Source organism: Tachyglossus aculeatus, chromosome X1, assembly GCF_015852505.1.
Source record: "Tachyglossus aculeatus isolate mTacAcu1 chromosome X1, mTacAcu1.pri, whole genome shotgun sequence".
Taxonomy (NCBI): domain Eukaryota; kingdom Metazoa; phylum Chordata; class Mammalia; order Monotremata; family Tachyglossidae; genus Tachyglossus; species Tachyglossus aculeatus.
The window spans coordinates 24,884,454-24,907,383 of NC_052101.1; the positions used below are offsets into that span (position 1 = coordinate 24,884,454).

Sequence of the window (22,930 nt, forward strand, 5' to 3'; positions counted from 1 at the left end):
TCCATGGAGAATCCAAATTCTTCTCAGGATTGTATGACTTTTGGAGTAAATTTGTAATTATCAATTCAGTCGACAATCCAATGAGGGTGGCATTTCGCTTCCTATCTCCAAATTTCGATATTTAATTGTTTCCTTAGTTTTATAAAAAAAAAACCCCTATTCTCTCTCTGTCAGAGAAACCTGTCACAGCAACTTAAAGTCGTTTCCCCGCCCCACCGCAAAATAAATAATCCTTACACTTGTTATTTTGAAACTTTGAGCGCACAGCTGAAACTGCCCCACTCTTTCCCTCTGGGGCCTGAAACAAGCTGATGAAGGAAATAATAACAAAAACATATTTTTATGATAAAATCTGGATCTAAACCTGTAGTTAACACATCAGATCAAAACCTTTATCTACTGAGTGATTTGCGTGTCTCCTATTCTACTAAGTCCCCCAAAATGTCCTCCCAGACTGTGAACTAGCTGGTCTTTTTAATTAGCAAATGAGCACTTTTGTGACATCAGTGTACAAAAACACCTCTTTATAATTGAGAAAATTGGTCCATTAGGTCATCTCTTCTCTAAATGCATCCTCCTTCAAGTATGTACTCAACCCTGTAATTATATACCCATGGAGGCAAGACAAGGGAAAAATGAAACAGACTCAGCACAACTTCCCTCCTGAAAAGAAGTCAGAGAATCCTGAAAGATGCTGAGTTTCAAAATGCAACTTTCCACATGTCACAGGCAGAGAACATGACCTTCTGACTGTGTCAAAGGCCCAGTTTGAGGAGACCTTGAACAAAGAAAAAACACTAAATCAAAATCTTTCCTTCTCTCTGTCACAAAACCCATCTGGCATATTTTCCGCACAATCCAACAGCTCATAAACTACCACCTCCTCCCTCAACTCCGGATGATTAAGCACTTACCTTTCGGAGCACGTTCAGTCTATACTTGAGCTTTGTGTTTTCGTCTCGCAGCTGCTCCACACCCGGAGAAATTCCTAAACTTCCAAAGTTTTTCAATCGATCGATTTCGGTGGTCAGAAATTTAATCTCTTTCTCCTAAGTAAGAAAAACAGGCAGATCGGGGCATGTCGCATTCATCTAGTATAGTGTAACAACGCAATTTTTAGCCTAATGATAATCTGAACTTCCTCACTGCAACATTTCAGCCAAAAGGGAAGTCTAGTTGAAGCTGATGCGGAAGACCAACCTGCTTGACTCAGCAAGTGGGCAGGGACTGTCTCCCTTTTTTGCTGTATTGTAATAATAACGATAATAATAATAGTGGTATTCATGAAGCGCTAAGTGCCAAGCACTGTTCTAAGCGCTGGGGTAGATACAAGATAAGCAGGTTGTCCCACGAGGGGCTCACAGTAGAGCAGTGCTTAGCACATGGAAAGGGCATAACAAACACCATAATTATTATTATTAATCCCCATTTTCCAGATGAGGTAACAGGCACGGAGAAGCCAAGTCACACAGCAGACAAGTGGCGGAGCCGGGACTAGAACCCACGACTTCTGACTCCCAAGCCCGGGCTTTTTCCACTAAGCAGAGAAGCAGCGTGGCTCAGTGGAAAGAGCACGGGCTTTGGAGTCAGAGGTCATGGGTTCAAATCCCGGCTCCACCAGTTGTCAGCTGTGTGACTTTGGGCAAGTCACTTCACTTCTCTGGGCCTCAGTGACCCCATCTGTAAAATGGGGAGGAAGACTGTGAGCCCCCCGTAGGACAACCCGATGACCCTGTAACCTCCCCAGTGCTTAGAACAGTGCTTTGCACATAGTAAGCGCTTAATAAATGCCATTATTAATTAATTATTAAGCAAAGCCGTTTCTCATAAATGCTTTCCAAACGCTTAGTACAGTGCTCCTCACCCAGTCAGCGCTCAATAAATACGATTGAATGAACGAAGGAAGCGCATGCTCCACTCCCCTTCAAGGTTTTCTCTCACAAGCCTGGGCTCCTTTCACTCCTCCCGATGATAAAGGGGGAGATCCCATGCCCTTCGCCCTTCCGGCAGCCATTTAAACTTCCCTTGCCTGCACGTTCCTCCTCCTCCTCCTCCTCCTCAGCCCCTCCCCAGCCTTATCTCCACTGCCTCCCCTGAGTTCCCCTTCTCCCCTTCTTGAGAAGCAGCGTGGCCCCGTGGAAAGAGCACGGGCTTTGGAGTCAGACGTCATGGGTTCAAATCCCGGCTCCACCAGCGGTCAGCTGTGTGACTTTGGGCAAGTCACTTAACTTCTCTGTGCCTCAGTTACCTCATCTGTAAAATGGGGATTGAAACTGCGAACCCCCCCATGGGACAACCCCTTCAAGGCCCTGCTGAGAGCTCACCTCCTCCAAGAGGCCTTCCCAGACTGAGCCCCTTCCTTCCTCTCCCCCTCGTCCCCCTCTGCATCCCCCCCATCTTACCTCCTTCCCTTCCCCACAGCACCTGTATATATGTATATGTTTGTACATATTTATTACTCTATTTATTTATTTATTTATTTTACTTGTACATATCTATTCTATTTATTTATTTTGTTAGTATGTTTGGTTTTGTTCTCTGTCTCCCCCTTTTAGACTGTGAGCCCACTGTTGGGTAGGGACTGTCTCTATATGTTGCCAATTTGTACTTCCCAAGCGCTTAGTACAGTGCTCTGCACATAGTAAGCGCTCAATATGATTGATTGATAACCTGATCACCTTGTAACCTCCCCAGCGCTTAGAACAGTGCTTTGCACATAGTAAGCGCCTAACAAATACCATTATTACTATTATTATTATTATTACCGGTGGCAAGAGCCCAGGCTTGGGAGTCAGAGGTCATGGTTTTCAATCTCGACTCCGCCGCCTGTCAGCTGAGTGACTTTGGACATGTCATTTCACTTCTCTGGGCCTCAGTTATCTCATCTGTCAAATGGGGATGAAGCCTGTGAGCCCCACAGGGGATAGCCTGATTACCTTGCATCTACCCCACGGCTTAGCACATAGTAAGCACTTAACAAACGCCATTATCATTTTTATTATTATTCTCCCCCAGATCAGCAGTGCATTTGCTGCCGCTTAAGCAGCGTGGCTCAGTGGCAAGAGCCCGGGCTTGGGAGTCAGAGGTTGTGGGTTCTAATCCCGGCTCCGCCGCTTGTCATCTGGGTGACTTTGGGCAAGTCATTCATTCATTCATTCATAATAATAATAATGGCATTTGTTAAGCGCTTACTATGTGCAAAGCACTGTTCTAAGCACTGGGGGGGGGTACAGGGTGATCAGGTTAGCAAAGCAGCATGGCTCAGTGGAAAGAGCCCGGGATTTGGAGTCAGAGGTCATGGGTTCAAGTCCCGGCTCCGCCAGTTGTCAGCTATGTGACTTTGGGCAAGTCACTTAACTTCTCCGGGCCTCAGTTACCTCATCTGTAAAAATGGGGATTAAGACTGTGAGCCCCCCGTGGGCCAACCTGATCACCTTGTAATCTCCCCAGCACTTAGAACAGTGCTTTGCACATAGTAAGCACTTAGTAAATGCCATCATCATCATCAGGTTGTCCCACGTGGGGCTCACAGTATTAATCCCCATTTTACAGATTAGGTAACTGAGGCTCAGAGAAGTTAAGTGACTTGCCCAATGTCACAAAGCAGACATGTGGCAGAGCCGGGATTCGAACCCATGACCTCTGACTCCAAAGCCCGTGCTCTTTCCACTGAGCCACAATTCATGCATTCAATCGTATTTATTGAGCGCTTACTGTGTGCAGAGCACAGCACTAAGCGCTTGGGAAGTCCAAGTCGGCAACAGATAGAGACAGTCCCTACCCAACAGCGGGCTCACAGTCTAGAACTAGGCCTCAGTGACCTGTTTTGCTTTGTTGTCTGTCTCCCACTTCTAGACTATGAGCCCATTGTTGGTTAGGGACCGTCTTTTTATGTTGCCAACTTGGACTTCCCAAGCGCTTAGTACAGTGCTCTGCACACATTCATTCATTCGTATTTATTGAGCGCTTACTGTGTGCACAGCACTGTACTAAGCGCTTCGGAAGTACAAGTTGGCAAGATTCATTCATTCAATCATATTTATTGAGCGCTTACTGTGTGCAGAGCATTGTACTAAGTGCTTGGAAAGCACAAGTTGGCAACATATAGACGGTCCCTACCCAACAGCAGGCTCACAGTCTAGAAGGGGGAGACAAACAACAAAACATATTAACACTATAAAATAAATAGAATATGTACAAGTAAAATAAATAGAGTAATAAATCTGTACAAACATATATACATATATACAGGTGCTGTGGGGAGGGGAAGGAGGTAAGGCGGAGGATGGGAAGGGGGAGAGGAAGGAGGGGGCTCATGAAGCACTTACTATGGGCCATGCACTATTTTAAGCGCTGGGGTAGAAACGAGTTAATCAGGTTGGACATAGTCTCTGGGCTGACACTCCCAATCCTCCTCTACAGATGAAGCAACTGAGGCACAGACAAGAGAAGTGACTTGCCCGAGGTCCCACGGCAGAAAAGCAGTGGGGGCAGGTTTAGAACCCAGGTCCTTCTGATTCCCGGGCCCGTGTTCTATCCACTAGGCCAGGCTGCTCCTCTGTGGAAGTGTATGTGGGGGTAGGGGGGTAGGGGGAGAATGGATGGGGCAGCCTTTACTTGAGGGGATAGTGGTAAGCCCACTGTTGGGTAGGGACCGTCTCTATATGTTGCCAACTTGTACTTCCCAAGCGCTTAGTACAGTGCTCTGCACACAGTAAGCACTCAATAAATATGACTGATTGATTGATTGATCAATCGGGGGATTACATTCACTGGAAACTCATATAAAGACTCGTATTCAGTCACATTTAAGCCGGCAACATATAGGGAAGGTCCCTACCCTCCAATGGGCTCACAGTCTAGAAGAGGGAGACAAGACAACAAAACAGTAAGCGCTCAATAAATACGATTGAATGAATGACCTCATCTGTCCAATGAGATCAAAGATCATCTGTCAAAGGAGAAGCAGCATGGGTCAGTGGAAAGAGCCCGGGCTTTCATTCATTCAATCGTATTTACTGAGCGCTTACTGTGCACAGAGCACTGTACTAAGCGCTTGCACTGGACTAAACGCTTATTTGGAGTCAGAGGTCATGGGTTCAAATTCGAGCTCCACCAATTTTCAGCTGTGTGACTTTGGGCAAGTCACTTCACTTCTCTGGGCCTCAGTTCCCTCATCTGGAAAACAGGGATTAAGATTGTGAGCCCCCTGTGGGACAACCTGATCACCTTGTAATAATAATAATAATAATAATAATAATAACAATAATAATAATAATGAAGGCATTTGTTAAGCGCTTCTATGCCCACTGTTGGGTAGGGACCGTCTCTATATGTTGCCAACTTGTACTTCCCAAGCGCTTTGTACAGTGCTCTGCACACAGTAAGTGCTCAATAAATATGATTGAATGAATGAATACTATGTGCCAAGCACTGTTCTAAGCACTGGGGAGGAATCAAGGTGATCAGGTTGTCCCTCGTGGGGCTCATGGTCTTCATCCCCATTTTCCAGATGAGGTAACTGAGGCACAGAGAAGTTAAGTGACTTGCCCAAAGTCACCCAAATGACAACTGGCAGAGTGGGGATTTGAACCCACGGCCTCTGACTCCCAAACCCGTGCTCTTTCCATTGATCCACACTGCTTCCCTCCCAGCGCTTAGAACAGTGCTTTGCACATAATAATAATAATAATAATAATAATAATAATAACAATAATGGCATTTGTTAAGCACTTACTACATGCAAAGCACTGTTCTAAGTGCTGGGAGGATACAAGGTGATCAGGTCGTCCCACGTGGGCTCACAGTCTTAATCCCCATTTTACAGATGAGGTCACTGAGGCCCACAGAAGTGAAGTGACTTGCCCAAAGTCACACAGCTGACAGTTGGCAGAGTGGCGATTTGAACCCATGGCCTCTGACTCCCAAGCCCGTGCTCTTTCCATTGAGCCACACTGCTTCCCTCCCAGCGCTTAGAACAGTGCTTTGCACATAGTAATAATAATAATAATGGCATTTGTTAAGTGCTTACTATGTGCAAAGCACTGTTCTAAGTGCTGGGGGGCTACAAGGTGATCAGGTTGTCCCATGGGGGCTCACAGTCTTCATCCCCATTTTCCAGATGAGGGAACTGAGGCCCAGAGAAGTGAAGTGACTTGCCCAAAGTCACACAGCTGACTAGTGGGGGAGTCAGAATTTGAACCCATGATCACTGACTCCAAAGCCTGAGCTCACAACACTGAGACACGCTGCTTCTCTTAATAAATGCCATTGTTGTTATTATTAAATGGGGATGAAGACTGGGAACCCCACGTGGGACAACTTTGATTTCCTTGTATTCCCCGCCCCCCCCCATCGCTTAGAACAGTGCTTGGCACATAGTGAGCGCTTAACAAATATCGACATTATTATCATTATCAGAGAAGCAGCGTGGCTCAATGGAAAGAGCCCGGGCTTTGGAGTCAGAGGTCATGGGTTCTAATCCCGGCTCCGCCAATTGTCAGCTGTGTGACTTTGGGCGAATCACTTCGCTTCTCTGGGCCCGTGACCTCATCTGTAAAATGGGGATGAAGACTGCGAGCCCCACGTGGGACAACCTAGTCACCTTGTAAATTCCCCACCGCTTAGAACGGTGCTTTGCACATAGTAAGCGTTTAATAAGTGCCATCATTATTATTAGTATTATTCTCTGGGCCCCAGTGACCTCATCTGTAAAATGGGGGTGAAGACTGGGAGCTCCAGGTGGGACAACCTCATCACCTTGTAACCTCCCCCGCGCTTGGAACGGTGCTCGGCACATAGTAAGCGCTTAATAAATGCCATTATTATTATTATTATTATTCTCTGGGCCCCAGTGACCTCATCTGTAAAATCGGGGTGAAGCCTGGGAGCCCCCCGTGGGACAACCTCATCACCTTGTAACCTCCCAGGCGCTTAGAACGGTGCTTTGCACATAGTAAGCGCTTAATAAATGCCATCATCATCATTATTATTATTATTATTATTCTCTGGGCCCCAGTGACCTCATCTGGAAAACGGGGATGAAGCCCGGGAGCCCCCCGGGGGCCAACCTCATCACCTTGTAACCTCCCCGGTGCTTAGGACGGTGCTTGGCACATAGTAAGCGCTTAATAAATGCCATCATTATTATTATTATTATTCTCTGGGCCCCAGTGACCTCCTCTGGAAAATGGGGATGAAGACTGGGAGCTCCACGTGGGCCAACCTCATCACCTTGTAAGCTCCCCGGCGCTTAGAACGGTGCTCGGCACATAGTAAGCGCTTAATAAATGCCATCATTATTATTATTATTATTCTCTGGGCCCCAGTGACCTCATCTGTAAAGTGGGGATGAAGACTGGGAGCCCCACGTGGGACAACCTGGTCATCTTGTAAATTCCCCGGCGCTTAGAACAGTGCTTTGCACATAGTAAGCGCTTAATAAGTGCCATCATTATTATTATTCTCTGGGCCCCAGTAACCTCATCTGGAAAATGGGGGGTGAAGACTGGGCGCTCCACGTGGGACAACCTCATCACCTTGTTAGCTCCCCGGCACTTAGAACGGTGCTTTGCACATAGTAAGCGCTTAATAAGTGCCACCATCATTATTATTATTGTTCTCTGGGCCTCATCTGTAAAATTGGGGATGAAGCCTGGGAGCCCCCCGGGGGACAACCTCATCACCTTGTAACCTCCCCGGCGCTTGGAACGGTGCTTTGCACATAGTAAGCGCTTAATAAGTACCATTATTATTATTATTCTCTGGGCCCCAGTGACCTCATCTGGAAAATGGGGGTGAAGACTGGGAGCTCTACGTGAGACAACCTGGTCATCTTGTAAATTCCCCGGCGCTTAGAACGGTGCTTTGCACATAGTAAGCGCTTAATCAATGCCATCATCATTATTATTATTATTCTCTGCGCCTCATCTGTAAAATGGGGATGAAGACTGGGAGCCCCCCGTGGGACAACCTCATCACCTTGTAACCTCCCCGGCTTTTGGAACGGTGCTTTGCACATAGTAAGCGCTTAATAAATGCTATTATTATTATTATTATTATTATTCTCTGTGCCTCATCTGTAAAATGGGGATGAAGACTGGGAGCCCCCCGTGGGACAACCTCATCACCTTGTAACCTCCCCGGCTTTTGGAACGGTGCTTTGCACATAGTAAGCGCTTAATAAATGCTATTATTATTATTATTATTATTATTATTATTATTCTCTGGGCCCCAGTGACCTCATCTGTAAAGTGGGGATGAAGACTGGGAGCCCCACGTGGGACAACCTGGTCATCTTGTAAATTCCCCGGCGCTTAGAACAGTGCTTTGCACATAGTAAGCGCTTAATAAGTGCCATCATTATTATTATTCTCTGGGCCCCAGTAACCTCATCTGGAAAATGGGGGGTGAAGACTGGGCGCTCCACGTGGGACAACCTCATCACCTTGTTAGCTCCCCGGCGCTTAGAACGGTGCTTTGCACATAGTAAGCGCTTAATAAGTGCCATCATCATTATTATTATTGTTCTCTGGGCCTCATCTGTAAAATTGGGGATGAAGCCTGGGAGCCCCCCGGGGGACAACCTCATCACCTTGCATCCTCCCCAGCGCTTAGAACGGTGCTTTGCACATAGTAAGCGCTTAATAAGTGCCATTATTATTATTATTCTCTGGGCCCCAGTGACCTCATCTGGAAAATGGGGGTGAAGACTGTGAGCCCCACGTGGGACAACCTGGTCATCTTGTAAATTCCCCGGCGCTTAGAACGGTGCTCTGCACATAGTAAGCGCTTAATCAATGCCATCATCATTATTATTATTATTCTCTGCGCCTCATCTGTAAAATGGGGATGAAGACTGGGAGCCCCCCGTGGGGCACCCTCATCACCTTGTAACCTCCCCGGCGCTTGGAACGGTGCTTTGCACATAGTAAGCACTTAATAAATGCTATTATTATTATTGTTGTTATTATTATTCTCTGGGCCCCAGTGACCTCATCTGTAAAATGGGGGTGAAGACTGGGAGCTCCAGGTGGGCCAACCTCATCACCTTGTAACCTCCTCGGCGCTTGGAACGGTGCTTTGCACATAGTAAGCGCTTAATAAATGCCATCATCATTATTATTATTATTCTCTGCGCCTCATCTGTAAAATGGGGATGAAGACTGGGAGTGCCCCGTGGGACAACCTCATCACCTTGTAACCTCCCCGGCGCTTGGAACGGTGCTTTGCACATAGTAAGCGCTTAGTAAGCGCCATTATTATTATTATTCTCTGGGCCCCAGTGACCTCATCTGTAAAATGGGGGTGAAGACTGTGAGCCCCACGTGGGACAACCTGGTCATCTTGTAAATCCCCCGGCGCTTAGAACGGTGCTCGGCACATAGTAAGCGCTTAATCAGTGCCATCATCATTATTATTATTATTTTCTGCGCCTCATCTGTAAAATGGGGATGAAGACTGGGAGCCCCCCGTGGGACAACCTCATCACCTTGTAACCTCCCCGGCGCTTGGAACGGTGCTTTGCACATAGTAAGCGTTTAATAAGTGCCATCATTATTATTAGTATTATTCTCTGGGCCCCACTGACCTCATCTGTAAAGTGGGGATGAAGACTGGGAACCCCCCGTGGGACAACCTCATCACCTTGTAACCTCCCCGGCGCTTGGAACGGTGCTTTGCACATAGTAAGCGTTTAATAAGTGCCATCACTATTATTAGTATTATTCTCTGGGCCCCACTGACCTCATCTGTAAAGTGGGGATGAAGACTGGGAGCCCCACGTGGGACAACCTGGTCATCTTGTAAATTCCCCAGCGGTTAGAACGGTGCTTTGCACACAGTAAGCGCTTAATAAGTGCCATCATTATTATTATTATTATTATTATTCTCTGGGCCCCAATGACCTCATCTGGAAAATGGGGGTGAAGCTTGGGAGCCCCCCGTGGGACAACCTCATCACCTTGTAACCTCCCCGGCGCTTGGAACGGTGCTTTGCCCATAGTAAGCACTTAATAAATGCCATCATCATTATTATTATTATTATTCTCTGGGCCCCAGTGACCTCATCTGTAAAGTGGGGATGAAGACTGTGAGCCCCCCGGGGGCCAACCTCATCACCTTGTAACCTCCCCGGCGCTTAGAACGGTGCTCTGCACATAGTAAGCGCTTAATCAATGCCATCATCATTATTATTATTATTATTCTCTGCGCCTCATCTGTAAAACGGGGTTGAAGACTGGGAGGCCCCCGTGGAACAACCTCATCACCTTGTAACCTCCCCGGCTTTTGGAACGGTGCTTTGCACATAGTAAGCGCTTAATAAATGCTATTATTATGATTATTATTATGATTATTATTATTATTGTTCTCTGAGCCCCAGTGACCTCATCTGGAAAATGGGGGGTGAAGACTGGGCGCTCCACGTGGGCCAACCTCATCACCTTGTAAGGTCCTGCCATTATTATTATTATTATTATTCTCTGGGCCCCAGTGACCTCATCTGGAAAATGGGGGTGAAGACTGTGAGCCCCACGTGGGACAACCTGGTCACCTTATAAATTCCCCGGCGCTTAGAACGGTGCTTTGCACATAGTAAGCGCTTAATCAATGCCATCATCATCAATCATTATTATTATTATTCTCTGCGCCTCATCTGTAAAATGGGGATGAAGCCTGGGAGGCCCCCGTGGGACACCTCATCACCTTGTAACCTCCCCGGCGCTTGGAACGGTGCTTTGCACATAGTAAGCGTTTAATAAGTACCATCATTATTATTAGTATTATTCTCTGGGCCCCACTGACCTCATCTGTAAAGTGGGGATGAAGACTGGGAGCCCCCCGTGGGCCAACCTCATCACCTTATAACCTCCCCGGCGCTTGGAACGGTGCTTCGCACATAGTAAGCGTTTAATAAGTGCCATCATTATTATTAGTATTATTCTCTGGGCCCCACTGACCTCATCTGTAAAGTGGGGATGAAGACTGGGAGCCCCACGTGGGACAACCTGGTCATCTTGTAAATTCCCCAGCGGTTAGAACGGTGCTTTGCACACAGTAAGCGCTTAATAAGTGCCATTATTATTATTATTATTATTATTCTCTGGGCCCCAATGACCTCATCTGTAAAATGGGGGTGAAGACTGGGAGCTCCACGTGGGCCAACCTCATCACCTTGTCACCTCCCCGGCGCTTGGAACGGTGCTTGGCACATAGTAAGCGCTTAGTAAGTGCCATTATTATTATTATTCTCTGGGCCCCAGTGACCTCATCTGTAAAGTGGGGGTGAAGACTGGGAGCCCCACGTGGGACAACCTGGTCGCCTTTTAAAATTCCCCGGCGCTTAGAACGGTGCTCTGCACATAGTAAGCGCTTAATCAGTGCCATCATTATTATTATTATTATTCTCTGGGCCCCAGTGACCTCATCTGTAAAACGGGGGTGAAGACTGGGAGCCCCCCCGTGGGCCAACCTCACCACCTTGCATCCTCCCCAGCGGTGCTCGGCACATAGTAAGCGCTGAATAAATGCCGTTATCATTATTATTATTATTATAATCATTGTGAATATTGCGAATCAAGGCGGACCCGCCCCCCCGGTGCCCCTTGGTGGCTGACCTGCTGCAGCAGCCTCGCCGACAACCGGGCCGCCTGCACGGCCATCGTCTCCGACCGGGCCAAGGCCACACAGGAAGCGGAAGGGGGACCGGAGGCCCAACCGACCCGCCCCCCCCCACCCCCCCACCACCGGCGGAACCCCCGCCTCCGCCTGCCACGGGGCCATTCATTCATTCAGTCACTCATTCATTCATTCATTCATTCATTCATTCATTCATTCATTCAACCGTATTGACTGAGAGCGCTTACCGTCTGCGCAGCACGGCACTAACCGCCGGGGAAGTCCAACTTGGCAACATATAGACACGGCCCCCATCCAACATTCATTCATTCGTATTGATTGAGCGCTTACCGTCTGCAGAGCAGAGTCAATCAATCATCAATCGTATTTATTGAGCGCTTACTAGGTGCAGAGCACTGTGCCAAGCGCTTGGGAAGCACAAACTGGCAACATGTAGAGACAGTCCCGACCCGACGGCGGGCTCACAGTCTAGAAGGGGGAGACGGAGAACAAAACCAAAGGTACTAACAAAAGAAAATAAATAGAATAGATATGGACAAGTAAAATAAATAAATAGAGTAATAAATATGTACAAACATATACAGGTGCGGTGGGGAAGGGAAGGAGGTAAGAAGGGGGGATGGAGAGGGGGACGAGGGGGAGAGGAAGGAAGGGGCTCAGCCTGGGAAGGCCTCCTGGAGGAGGTGAGCTCTCAGCAGGGCCTTGAAGGGAGGGAGAGAGCTGGATGGGCGGAGGGAGGCCATTCCAGGCCCGGGGGTCGATGGCGGGACAGGTGAGAGCGAGGCCTAACGGTGAGGACTGATTGACTAAGCGCCGGATTGACTAAGCGCCGGGGAAGGACAAGTTGGTAACATATAGACCCGGCCCCCACCCAACATTCATTCATTCCATCGTATTTATTGAGCGCTTACTGTGTGTAGAGCACTGTACTGAGCGCCGGGGAAGTCCAAGTTGGCAACATAGAGAGACGGTCCCTACCCAACATTCATTCATTCAATCGTATTTATCGAGCGCTTACCGTCTGCACAGCACTGTACTAAGTGCCGGGGAAGTACAAGTTGGCAACATATAGACACGGTCCCTACCCAACATTCATTGGTTGTACATATTATGGTTGTGCATATTTATTACTCTATTTATTTTACTTGTACATATCTATCCTATTTATTTTATTTTGTTAGTATGTTTGGTTTTGTTCTCTGTCTCCCCCTTTTAGACTGTGAGCCCACTGTTGGGTAGGGACTGTCTCTATATGTTGCCAATTTGTACTTCCCAAGCGCTTAGTACAGTGCTCTGCACATAGTAAGCGCTCAATAAATACGATTGATGATGATGATGATGATGATTCATTCAATCATATTTATTGAGCGCTTACTGTGTGCACGGCACTGTACTAAGCGCTTGGGAAGTACAAGTGGGCAACATGGAGAGACGGCCCCTACCCAACATTCATTCCATCATATTTATTGAGCGCTTGCCGTGTACACAGCACTGGACTAAGCACCTGGGAAGTCCAAGTTGGCAACATAGAGAGACGGTCCCTACCCAACATTCATTCATTCAATTGTATTTATTGAGCGCTTACCGTGTGCAGAGCACTGGACTAAGCTCCTGGGAAGTACAAGTTGGCAAGATAGAGAGACGGTCCCCACCCAACATTCATTCATTCATTCAAACGTACTTATTGAGCACTTGCCCTGTGCAGAGCAGGGGACTAAGCGCCTGGGAAGTACAAATTGGCAACATATAGACACGGTCCCTACCCAACATTCATTCATTCAATCGTATTGATTGAGCGCTTACCGTCTGCACAGCACTGTACCAAGCGCCGGGGAAGTGCAAGTTGGCAACATAGAGAGACGGTCCCTACCCAACATTCATTCATTCATTCAATCGTATTTATTGAGTGCTTACTGTGTACAGAGCACTGGACTAAGCGCCGGGGAAGTACAAGTTGGCAACATAGAGAGACGATCCCTACCCAACATTTATTCATTCATTCAATCGTATTTATTCATTCAATCGTATTTATTGAGCGCTTGCCGTGTGCAGAGCACGGGACTAAGCGCCTGGGAAGTACAAATTGGCAACATATACAGACGGTTCTTACCCAACATTCATTTAATCGTATTTATTGAGCGCTTACCGTGTGCAGAGCACGGTACTAAGCACCGGGGAAGTACAAGTTGGCAGCATAGAGAGACGGTCCCTACCCAACATTCATTCATTCATTCAATCGTATTTATTGAGCGCTTACTGTGTTCAGAGCACTGGACTGAGCGCCTGGGAAGTACAAGTTGGCAACATATAGACACCGTCCCTACCCAACATTCATTCATTCATTCAATCGTATTTATTGAGCGCTTACCGTGTGCAGAGCACTGTACGAAGCGCTTGGGAAGTACAAGTTGGCAACGTATAGAGACGGTCCCTACCCAACAGCGGGCTCCCCAGGGCTTAGAACAGTGCTTTGCACATAATAAGCGCTTAATAAATGCCAGTATTATTATTAATATTATTCCCCATTTTAATGATGGCATTTATTCATTCATTCATTCACTCAATCGTATTTATTGAGCACTTACCGTGTGCAGAGCACCGGACTAAGCACCTGGGAAGTACAAGTTGGCAACATATAGAGACGGTCCCTACCCAACATTCATTCATTCAATCGTATTTATTCATTCATTCAATCGTATTTATTGAGCGCTTACTGTGTGTAGAGCACTGTACTAAGCGCCAGGGAAGTACAAGTCGGCAACATATAGAGACGGTCCCTACCCAACAGTGGGCTCACAGTCTAGAAGTGGGAGACAGAGAACAAAACAAAACATATTAACAAAATAAAATCAATAGAATAAATATGTACAAAAAAAAAAGAGTAATAAATACGTACAAACATATATACATATATACAGGTGCTGCGGGGAGGGGAAGGAGGTAAGGCGGGGGGGGACAACCGTCATTTACTGGAAATGCTGCCATAATAATAATAATAATAATGGCATTTGTTAAGTGCTTACTATGTGCAAAGCACTGTTCTAAGCGCTGGGAGGGGATACAAGGTGATCAGATTGTCCCATGTGGGGCTCACAGCGTGGCTCAGTGGAAAGAGCCCGGGCTTGGGAGTCAAGGTCATGGGTTCAAATCCCAGCTCCGCCAACTGTCAGCTGTGTGACTCTGGCCAAGTCACTTGACTTCTCTGGGCCTCAGTTACCTCACCTGTAAAATGGGGATGAAGACTGTGAGCCCCCCCCCCCCCCCCCCCCGTGGGACAACATGATCACCTTGTAACCTCCCCGTTCATTCATTCATTCAATCGTATTTATTGAGCGCTTACTGTGTGCAGAGCACTGTATTAAGCGTTTGGGAAGTACAAGTTGGCAACATATAGAGACGGTCCCTAGCGTTTGGGAAGTACAAGTTGGCAACATATAGAGACGGTCCCTACCCAACAGCGGGCTCCCCAGTGCTTAGAACAGTGCTTTGCACATAGTAAGCGCTTAATAAATGCCAGCATTATTATTAATATTATTCCCCATTTTAATGATGGCATTTATTTATTCATTCATTCATTCAATCGTATTTATTGAGCGCTTACAGTGTGCAGAGCACTGTACTAAGCACTTGGGAAGTACAAGCTGGCAACAGATAGAGACGGTACCTGCCCAACAACGGGCTCACAGTCTAGAAGGGGGAGACAGACAACAAAACAAAACATGTGGACAGGTGTCAAGTCGTCAGAACAAATCGAGGTAAAGCTAGATGCACATCATTAACAAAAGAAAAAGAATAGTAAATATGTACAAGTGAAATAAATAGAATAATAAATCTGTATAAACATATACAGGTGCTGTGCGGAGGGGGAAGGGGGTAGGGCTGGGGGGATGGGGAGGGGCAGAGGAAAGAGGGGGTTCAGTCTGAGAAGGCTTCCTGGAGGAGGTGAGCTCTCAGTAATCAATCAATTGTATTTACTGAGTGCTTACTGTGTGCAGAGCACTGTACTAAGCGCTTGGGAAGTACAAGTTGGCAACATATAGAGACAGTCCCTACCCAACAGTGGGCTCACAGTAGGACTTTGAAGGGAATTTACTAAGTGCTTACTATGTGCAAAGCACTGTTCTAAGCACTGGGGAGGTTACAAGGTGATCAGGTTGTCCCACGTGGGGCTCACAGTCTTCATCCCCATGAGGGAACTGAGGCTCAGAGAAGTTAAGTGACTTGTCCAAGGTCACACAGCAGACATGTACAGGAGTCAGAATTCGCACCCACGACCTCTGACTCCAAAGCCCGGGCTCTTTCCACTGAGCCACGCTGCTTCTCTAATTGGGGTCAGGGGGAAACGGGGGTACCCTCCCTGTCACCCGAGCGCCCAGCTCCTCACCAGAAATTTGCAAGCGAAGGCTTGGGGGTAGGAAACTTGACCACTTTGTCCTCGGGACGAGAGCTATCAGTTTGGGAGACCAAAATCAATCAATCAATCAATCAATCAATCGTATTTATTGAGTGCTTACTGTGTGCAGAGCACTGTACTAAGCGCTTGGGAAGTACAAGTTGGCAACATATAGAGACAGTCCCTACCCAACAGTGGGCTCACAGTCTAAAAGACTAAAAGACTAAAAGGGAATGCCTTTGGGAGAAGGCCTTCCTCAATCTAAGGTGCCTCCCCCTAGATACTACAACCGCAGTAATTAGGAGTAAATTTGCTTTGCTTTGTTGTCATTCATTCATTACTGTGTATATATGTTTGTACGTATTTATTACTCTATTTTACTTGTACATATTCTATTTATTTTGTTTTGTTAATATGTTTTGTTTTGTTCTCTGTCTCCCCCTTCTAGACTGTGAGCCCGCTGTTGGGTAGGGACCGTCTCTATACGTTGCCGACTTGTACTGCCCAAGCGCTTAGTACAGTGCTCTGCACACAGTAAGCGCTCAATAAATACGATTGAATGAATGTGTGCAGAGCACTGTACTAAGCGCTTGGGAAGTACAAGCTGTCCGTCTCCCCCTTCTAGACTGTGAGCCCGCCGTTGGGTTGGGACCGTCTCTGTTGCCGACTTGGACTTCCCAAGCGCTTAGTATAGTGCTCTGCACCCGGTAAACGCTCAATAAATATAATTGAATACTCTATTTATTTTACTTGTACAAATCTATTCTATTTATTTTATTTTGTTAATATGTTTGGTTTGGTTCTGTCTCCCCCTTCTAGACTGTGAGCCCTCTGTTGGGTAGGGACTGTCTCTATATGTTGCCAACTTGTACTTCCCAAGCGCTTAGTACAGTGCTCTGCACCAGTAAGCGCTCAATAAATACGATTGATTGGTTGATTGATTGAATGAATGAATGAATGAATGAATGAATGAAGCCGCCGGCGCCCCGGCCCAGCCTGCTTAGCGCCCCCTGGCGGACACCGTGGCTCCCTGCAGGGCACGTCAGAGGAGAGGCCGCTTCAGCCCTCCTGCTCATCATACTCCTACTAAACATAATGATTCTGGGATTTGTTAGGCGCTTACTAGGTGCCAGCTGGATGCTAAGGTGGATACAAGCAAATACGGTTGGCCAGAGTCCCTGTCCCATGTGGGGCTCACGGTCTCCCATAATCCCGGCTCTGCCACTTGCCTGCTGCGTGACCCTGGGCTTCAGTTACATCACCTGTTAAAATGATGCTGACACTCATTCATTCAATAGTATTTAGTATTTGTTCAGCACTTACTATGTGCCAAGCACTGTTCTAAGCGCCGCATTGGATACAAGCAAATCCGGTTGGACACGGTCTCTATCCCACGTGGGGCTCACGGTCTCAATCCCCATAATCCCGGCCCCGCCACTTGCCCGCTGCGTGACCCTGGGCTTCAGTTACTTCATCTGTAAGAGAAGCAGCGTGGCTCAATGGAAAAGAGCACGGGCTTTGGAGTCAGAGGTCATGGGTTCAAATCCCAGCTCCACCAATTGTCAGCTGTGTGACTTTGGGCGAGTCACTTAATTTCTCTGTGCCTCAGTTACCTCATCTGTAAAATGGGGATTAAGACTGTGAGCCCCCCGTGAGACAACCTGATTACCTTGTAACCTCCCCAGCGCTTAGAACAGTGCTTTGCACATAGTAAGCGCTCAATAAATGTCATTATTATTATTATTATTATTATTATTATCTGTAAAATGATGCTGATAGTATTTGTTAAGCACTTACTAACTTACTATATGTGCCAAGCACTGTTCTAAGCACCGGAGTGGATACAGCAAATCCAGTTGGACACAGTCCCTGTCCCATGCGAGGCTCATGGTCTCCCATAATCCCGGCTCTGCCATTTGCCTGCTATGTGACCCTAGGCCTCAGCTACGTCATCTGTAAAATGATGCTGACAGTATTTGTTAAGCACTTACTATGTGCCAAGCACTGTTCTAAGCGCAGGAGTGGGTACGAGCAAATCCGATTGGACACAGTCCCTGTCCCATGTGGAGCTCACAGTCTCAATCCCCATAATCCCCAATTATTTTAATATGTTTTGTTTTGTTCTCTGTCTCCCCGTTCTAGACTGCGAGCCCACTGTTGGGTAGGGGCCGTCTCTATATGTTGCCAACTTGTACTTCCCAAGCGCTTAGTACAGTGCTCTGCACACAGTAAGCACTCAATAAATACGATTGAATGAATGAATGAATAATCCTGGCTCCACCACTTGTCCGCTGTGTGACCTTGGGCAAGTCACTTAACTTCTCTGTGCCTCAGTTACCTCATCTGTAAAGTGGGGATTGAGACTGCGAGTCCCACTTGGGACAACCTGATGATCTTATATCTACCCCAGCGCTTAGAACAGTGCTTGGCACATAGTAAGTGCTTAACAAATACCATCATCATCACTTTACTAAAGATGAGGTGATTTGGGTGCCCACAAAGGGATCGGTGCTATTTAACTAAGGATGCAAACTCCCATGTGGGCAGGAACGTGTCCTCCAACACTGTTACAAGCAGCTTAACAGAGAAGTGATTTGCCCAAGGTCACGCAGCAGACAAGTGGCGGGGCTGGAATTAAAACTCAGATCCTTTGATTCCCAGGCCGGTGGTCTTTCCACTAGGGCTACTTCAATTTCGGCCCCTTCCTCCAAACATTCCAGCAGGTTTGGAGAGAAGGGTCCCAAAAGAGTATAGAGTCCCTTCCGCCGTCCCCTATCTCACAAGTATGCTCCACTCCAACTGGTGAGGGGTTTCTGGGCCAGAATGTTCCTGGACCAGACTCCTCCTTAAGGAACCCTAACTCCCAAGGGTCAAGGGTCCCTGAATGGTTGATAATCCCAAGATACTTCTGTTTATCCTGCTGGAGTGTAAGCTCCTTGCGGGCAAAGATTGGATTCATGCTTTAAACAGGTTGCAGTTACCTGAATATTTTCAGCTTTCAATAACTTGCTAGTTGATCTTTGACGGTCTCTTGAGTGAGGTATTATTGATGTTGGGATCAGGCCAGTTTGGGCTGTGAAACTTGGAGAGTAGAAACCCAGTCACTACTATCCTTCTGACGGGATATTAGGGCAATAACAAGCATGCTGGGTGAAAAAATTACAGGAAACATTTGGATTAAGGACACGTACCAGCACTCAGTACAGTGCCTGGAACAGAGTAAGCACGTAACAAATACTATAAAAAAGGAAGAGCTCTTGAATGCCTGCACGGTAAAACCATTGATCAGACTATTGAGGGAGGTTGGAGAATCTCTCCACTCCTGAAAATCTCAAACCCAGTGAGGTCTCTTCTAGGTGTAGGAGACTACTAGTCTCTTTAAATACACTTCTGTTGTGCCTTAGGGATGCTAATCTATCACAGAGGGAAGGAGAGCAGGGGAAGCAGTAGGGTCAGTTACATATTGTCCTGCAGAGAAATCTGGTCAAAGTAATGGTAGTGAGTTGACTACAGAAAGATTCAGGGCTGGGCCCAAGAAAAGAGGAGGGATAGGGGCAAGAAGAGAAGAAAGGGCTTCTGTGCTCTGAGTTTCTGGCCATCTAACCCCTGTAACAGCGTCCAGTAAGTGAGCTACGTTTCTATACCTCATGTCCCAGAAGCACTCAGTCAGGGCAGTGGGAGGCTGCAGCAGAACTGGGGGTGGCATGAGGCCTGACCCAATTTCCTCACTTCCTCCTCCTCCCGCTTTTAGCTCTGAGAGTAACCACTCTGGATGGTCTCTCCTCTCCCACTCTGGCTCTCCCTCGCCCATTTGTGGCCTAGACCCCCACCCTACACATGCCGCCCAAGTGCTCAAGTGGAGGAAAGATTCTATAGACTGCAATTGCAGCCACACCTTACAACTCAGGATTACGTGGTTTTACATCCTAGCACTGCCAGCATCAGACGGTATTTATTACCTGCCCACTGTTAGACTAAAGCCAGCACAAGTAGCCATCTCTGCAAGTTGAAAGCTGAGGACTGACACTTCAAATAAATGCAACTAGCAATCTACGAATGCAAAAAGGCTAGGGACTGTCAACAGTGGGGATTTCTTGATGATATTGAATTAGATCGGCTGTAGCTTTGATCAGGAGCGGTGAGGCTAAGCTTAGGGTTGGATGCCTCGCTCTCTAGGAGGCGAAAATCATGTATCTAACCTTAAAACCTTTGTTATTGAAGACTTTTTTATGGTATTTGTGAGGCGCTAAGCGCCAGGCACTGTTCTAAGTGCTGGGGTAGGTAGGGAAGCAGAGTGGCTTAGTTGAAAGAGCCCGGGCTTTGGAGTCAGAGGTCATGGGTGCAAATCCCAACTCCGCCAATTGTCAGTTGTGTGACTTCGGGCAAGTCACTTAACTTCTCTGTGCCTCAGTTACTTCAGCTGTAAAACGGGGATTAAAACTGTAAGCCCTCCGTGGGACAACGTGATCACCTTGTAACCTCCCCAGTGCTTAGAACAGTGCTTTGCACATAGTAAGTGCTTAACAAATACCATTATTATTATTATTATTATTATTATTATTATTATTATTACAAAGTAATAAGGTTGCAGGCAGTCAATCCCCACTCTATGGATGAGGTAACTGAGGCCCAGAACGTTAAGTGACTAGCCCAAGGTCACCCACCCAGCATACAAGTGCTTAGTACAGTGCTCTGCACACTAAGCACTCAATAAATACTGACTGACTGAGAAATGGCAGAGCCAGTATTAGAACCTAGGTTTTTCTGACTCTCAGGCCCGTACTCCATCCATTAAGCCACACCGCTTCAGAATGTTTCTAGTTCAATCTTTAAGGAAGTAACGGGGCCTAATGAGAAGAGCACAGGCCTGGGAATCGGACGTCCTGGCTCTAATCCCAGCTCCACCAGTTGTCAGCTGTGTGACCTTGAGCTTCGATTCTTCAACTCTCTGTGCCTCAGTTTCCTCACCTATAAAATGGGGTTTCAATACCAGTTGTTCTCCTTAAACTGCAAGCCCCATTTGGGACAGAGACTGTGCCCATCCTGATCATCTTCAATCTGGCCCAGTGCTTGGCATAAAGAAGGAACTTAAATAGTACAACAATAATAATTAGTAGTTACTATCGTTCTCTTTAACTGTGCCAGCTTTCTAATGGTGCTAGTTTTGCTGGCTCACTTTCTGCACTTGATGATTTGTTGCTCCGCAAACAGACATGATGCCCTCTCTCTGAGGAGCTTTTAATATGAGAGCACAGCAATTCCGTTCTTAGCAATTAATTATGCATTTGTGCAGAGAGATTACCTTATTGGTGATTTGAGCCAATGCCTAGTGGTCGAAGGCAGTCCCAGCTGTGCATCCTGGGAGGGAGTGGTGGGCGAGAGGCACCCGGTTCAATCCCCCAGTGGCACAGAGCCACTGTCTCCAAGCGCTTAGTACAGTACATTGCACATAGTAAGCACTCAATAAATAAGACTGAATGAATGATGATGATGACGGCATTTGTTACGCGCTTACTACATGCCAAGCACTGTTCTAAGCACTGGAGGAGATACAAGGTAATCAGGTTGTCCCACTTGGGGCTCACAGTCTTAATCCCCATTTTGCAGATGAGGGAACTGAGGCACAGAGAAGTTAAGTGACTTGCCCTAAGTCACACAGCTGACAAGTGACAGAGCCGGGATTAGAGCCCACGACCTCTGACTCCCAAGCCCGTGCTCTTCCCACTGAGCCACGCTGCTTCTCTAATGAATGAATAAACTGAGATTCTGGGAGGAGAGTCTTGCCTAAAATGAAAAGTTGGGGATTTGACCCAGACTCACTACAGCGCAGCTCAAACCCAGACCTTTCCCATTCCTCAGAGGCTCAAAATGGTGGAAAGAGGGAATGGGAATGGAAAGGAGTTACACTGAAACATAGAAGGGTAGGGGGGACTAAAGAGATGAGTAACATGAAAAAGCAAAAGCAACCTATGAAATTCAAGGTGGTCACTGTTATATCTTTGCCTGCAGATTTCGACCAACGGGGACTACAAATTCTCCGTTCTCTACCATGAGAACCAGGCGAGAGCTCCCAGAACCTGAAGTTTCAGAGGTCTCAGCGTCAATGGGAATTGGGATCCGAGCTAGTGTCGCCCTGACTGGAGAGCTCGTATTCCCCAGAAGTACAGCTCAGCATGCAGCCAGTTCTAGCATCAGCGGCGATGATTTGAAGGCTCTCAAGGCAAGTGGAGAGGAAAATAATGATTGGGGTACTTGCTAAGTGCTAAAACTATGTGCCAAATACTACGTGCTGGGTAGAATCAAGATCATCACCATCAACAGCATTTATTGAGCACTCCTGGGTGCACATGGTAAACCACTTCCGTATTTTTACCAAGAAAACTCTATGGATACGCTACCAAAACAATTGCAGATGGAAGTGGGGCGTTCTGGGAGACGTGTCTATGGCATCGCTATGGGTCGGACCTGACTCGATAGCATAAGACAATAACAACAACTGTGTGCCCACAGTTAAGATAATCAGGTCAAATGCAGTTCCTGTCCCACGTGGGGTTCACAGTCTTAAGTAGGAGAGAGATCAGGTGTTGAATCCCCATTTTACAAATGAGGGAACTGGAGTACAGAGGAGTTAAATGACTTGCTCAAGGTCACACAGCAGGCAGGTGGTGGAGAAGCTAGGATTACAATAGAGTCCCCTCGTGTTCTCTATCTACACTCACTCCCCTGGTGAACTCATTCGCTCCCACGGCTTCAACTATCATCTCTATGCTGATGACACCCAAATCTACATTTCCGCCCCTGCTCCTCTCCCTCCCTCCAGGCTCCTATCTCCTCCTGCCTTCAGGACATCTCCATCTGGATGTCTGCCCGCCATCTAAATCTCAATATGTTCAAGACTGA

The 22,930-nt window shown here is 47.1% G+C and overlaps 1 protein-coding gene across 1 annotated transcript in view; it reads right to left on the bottom strand.

Moving 5' to 3' along the window:
* The window catches only part of RARS1 (arginyl-tRNA synthetase 1), a 30,033-nt gene extending 18,344 nt beyond the window's left edge, over positions 1-11,689 (bottom strand). Inside the window, exons 1-2 of the mRNA XM_038740425.1 lie at positions 11,616-11,689; positions 915-1,049 (exon numbers count right to left, since the gene is read on the bottom strand). Of these exons, the coding sequence (XP_038596353.1) occupies positions 915-1,049; positions 11,616-11,660 (180 nt within the window). The 5' untranslated portion in view covers positions 11,661-11,689. The remainder of the gene's footprint in view (positions 1-914; positions 1,050-11,615) is intronic.
* Positions 11,690-22,930: the final 11,241 nt, after the last annotated feature.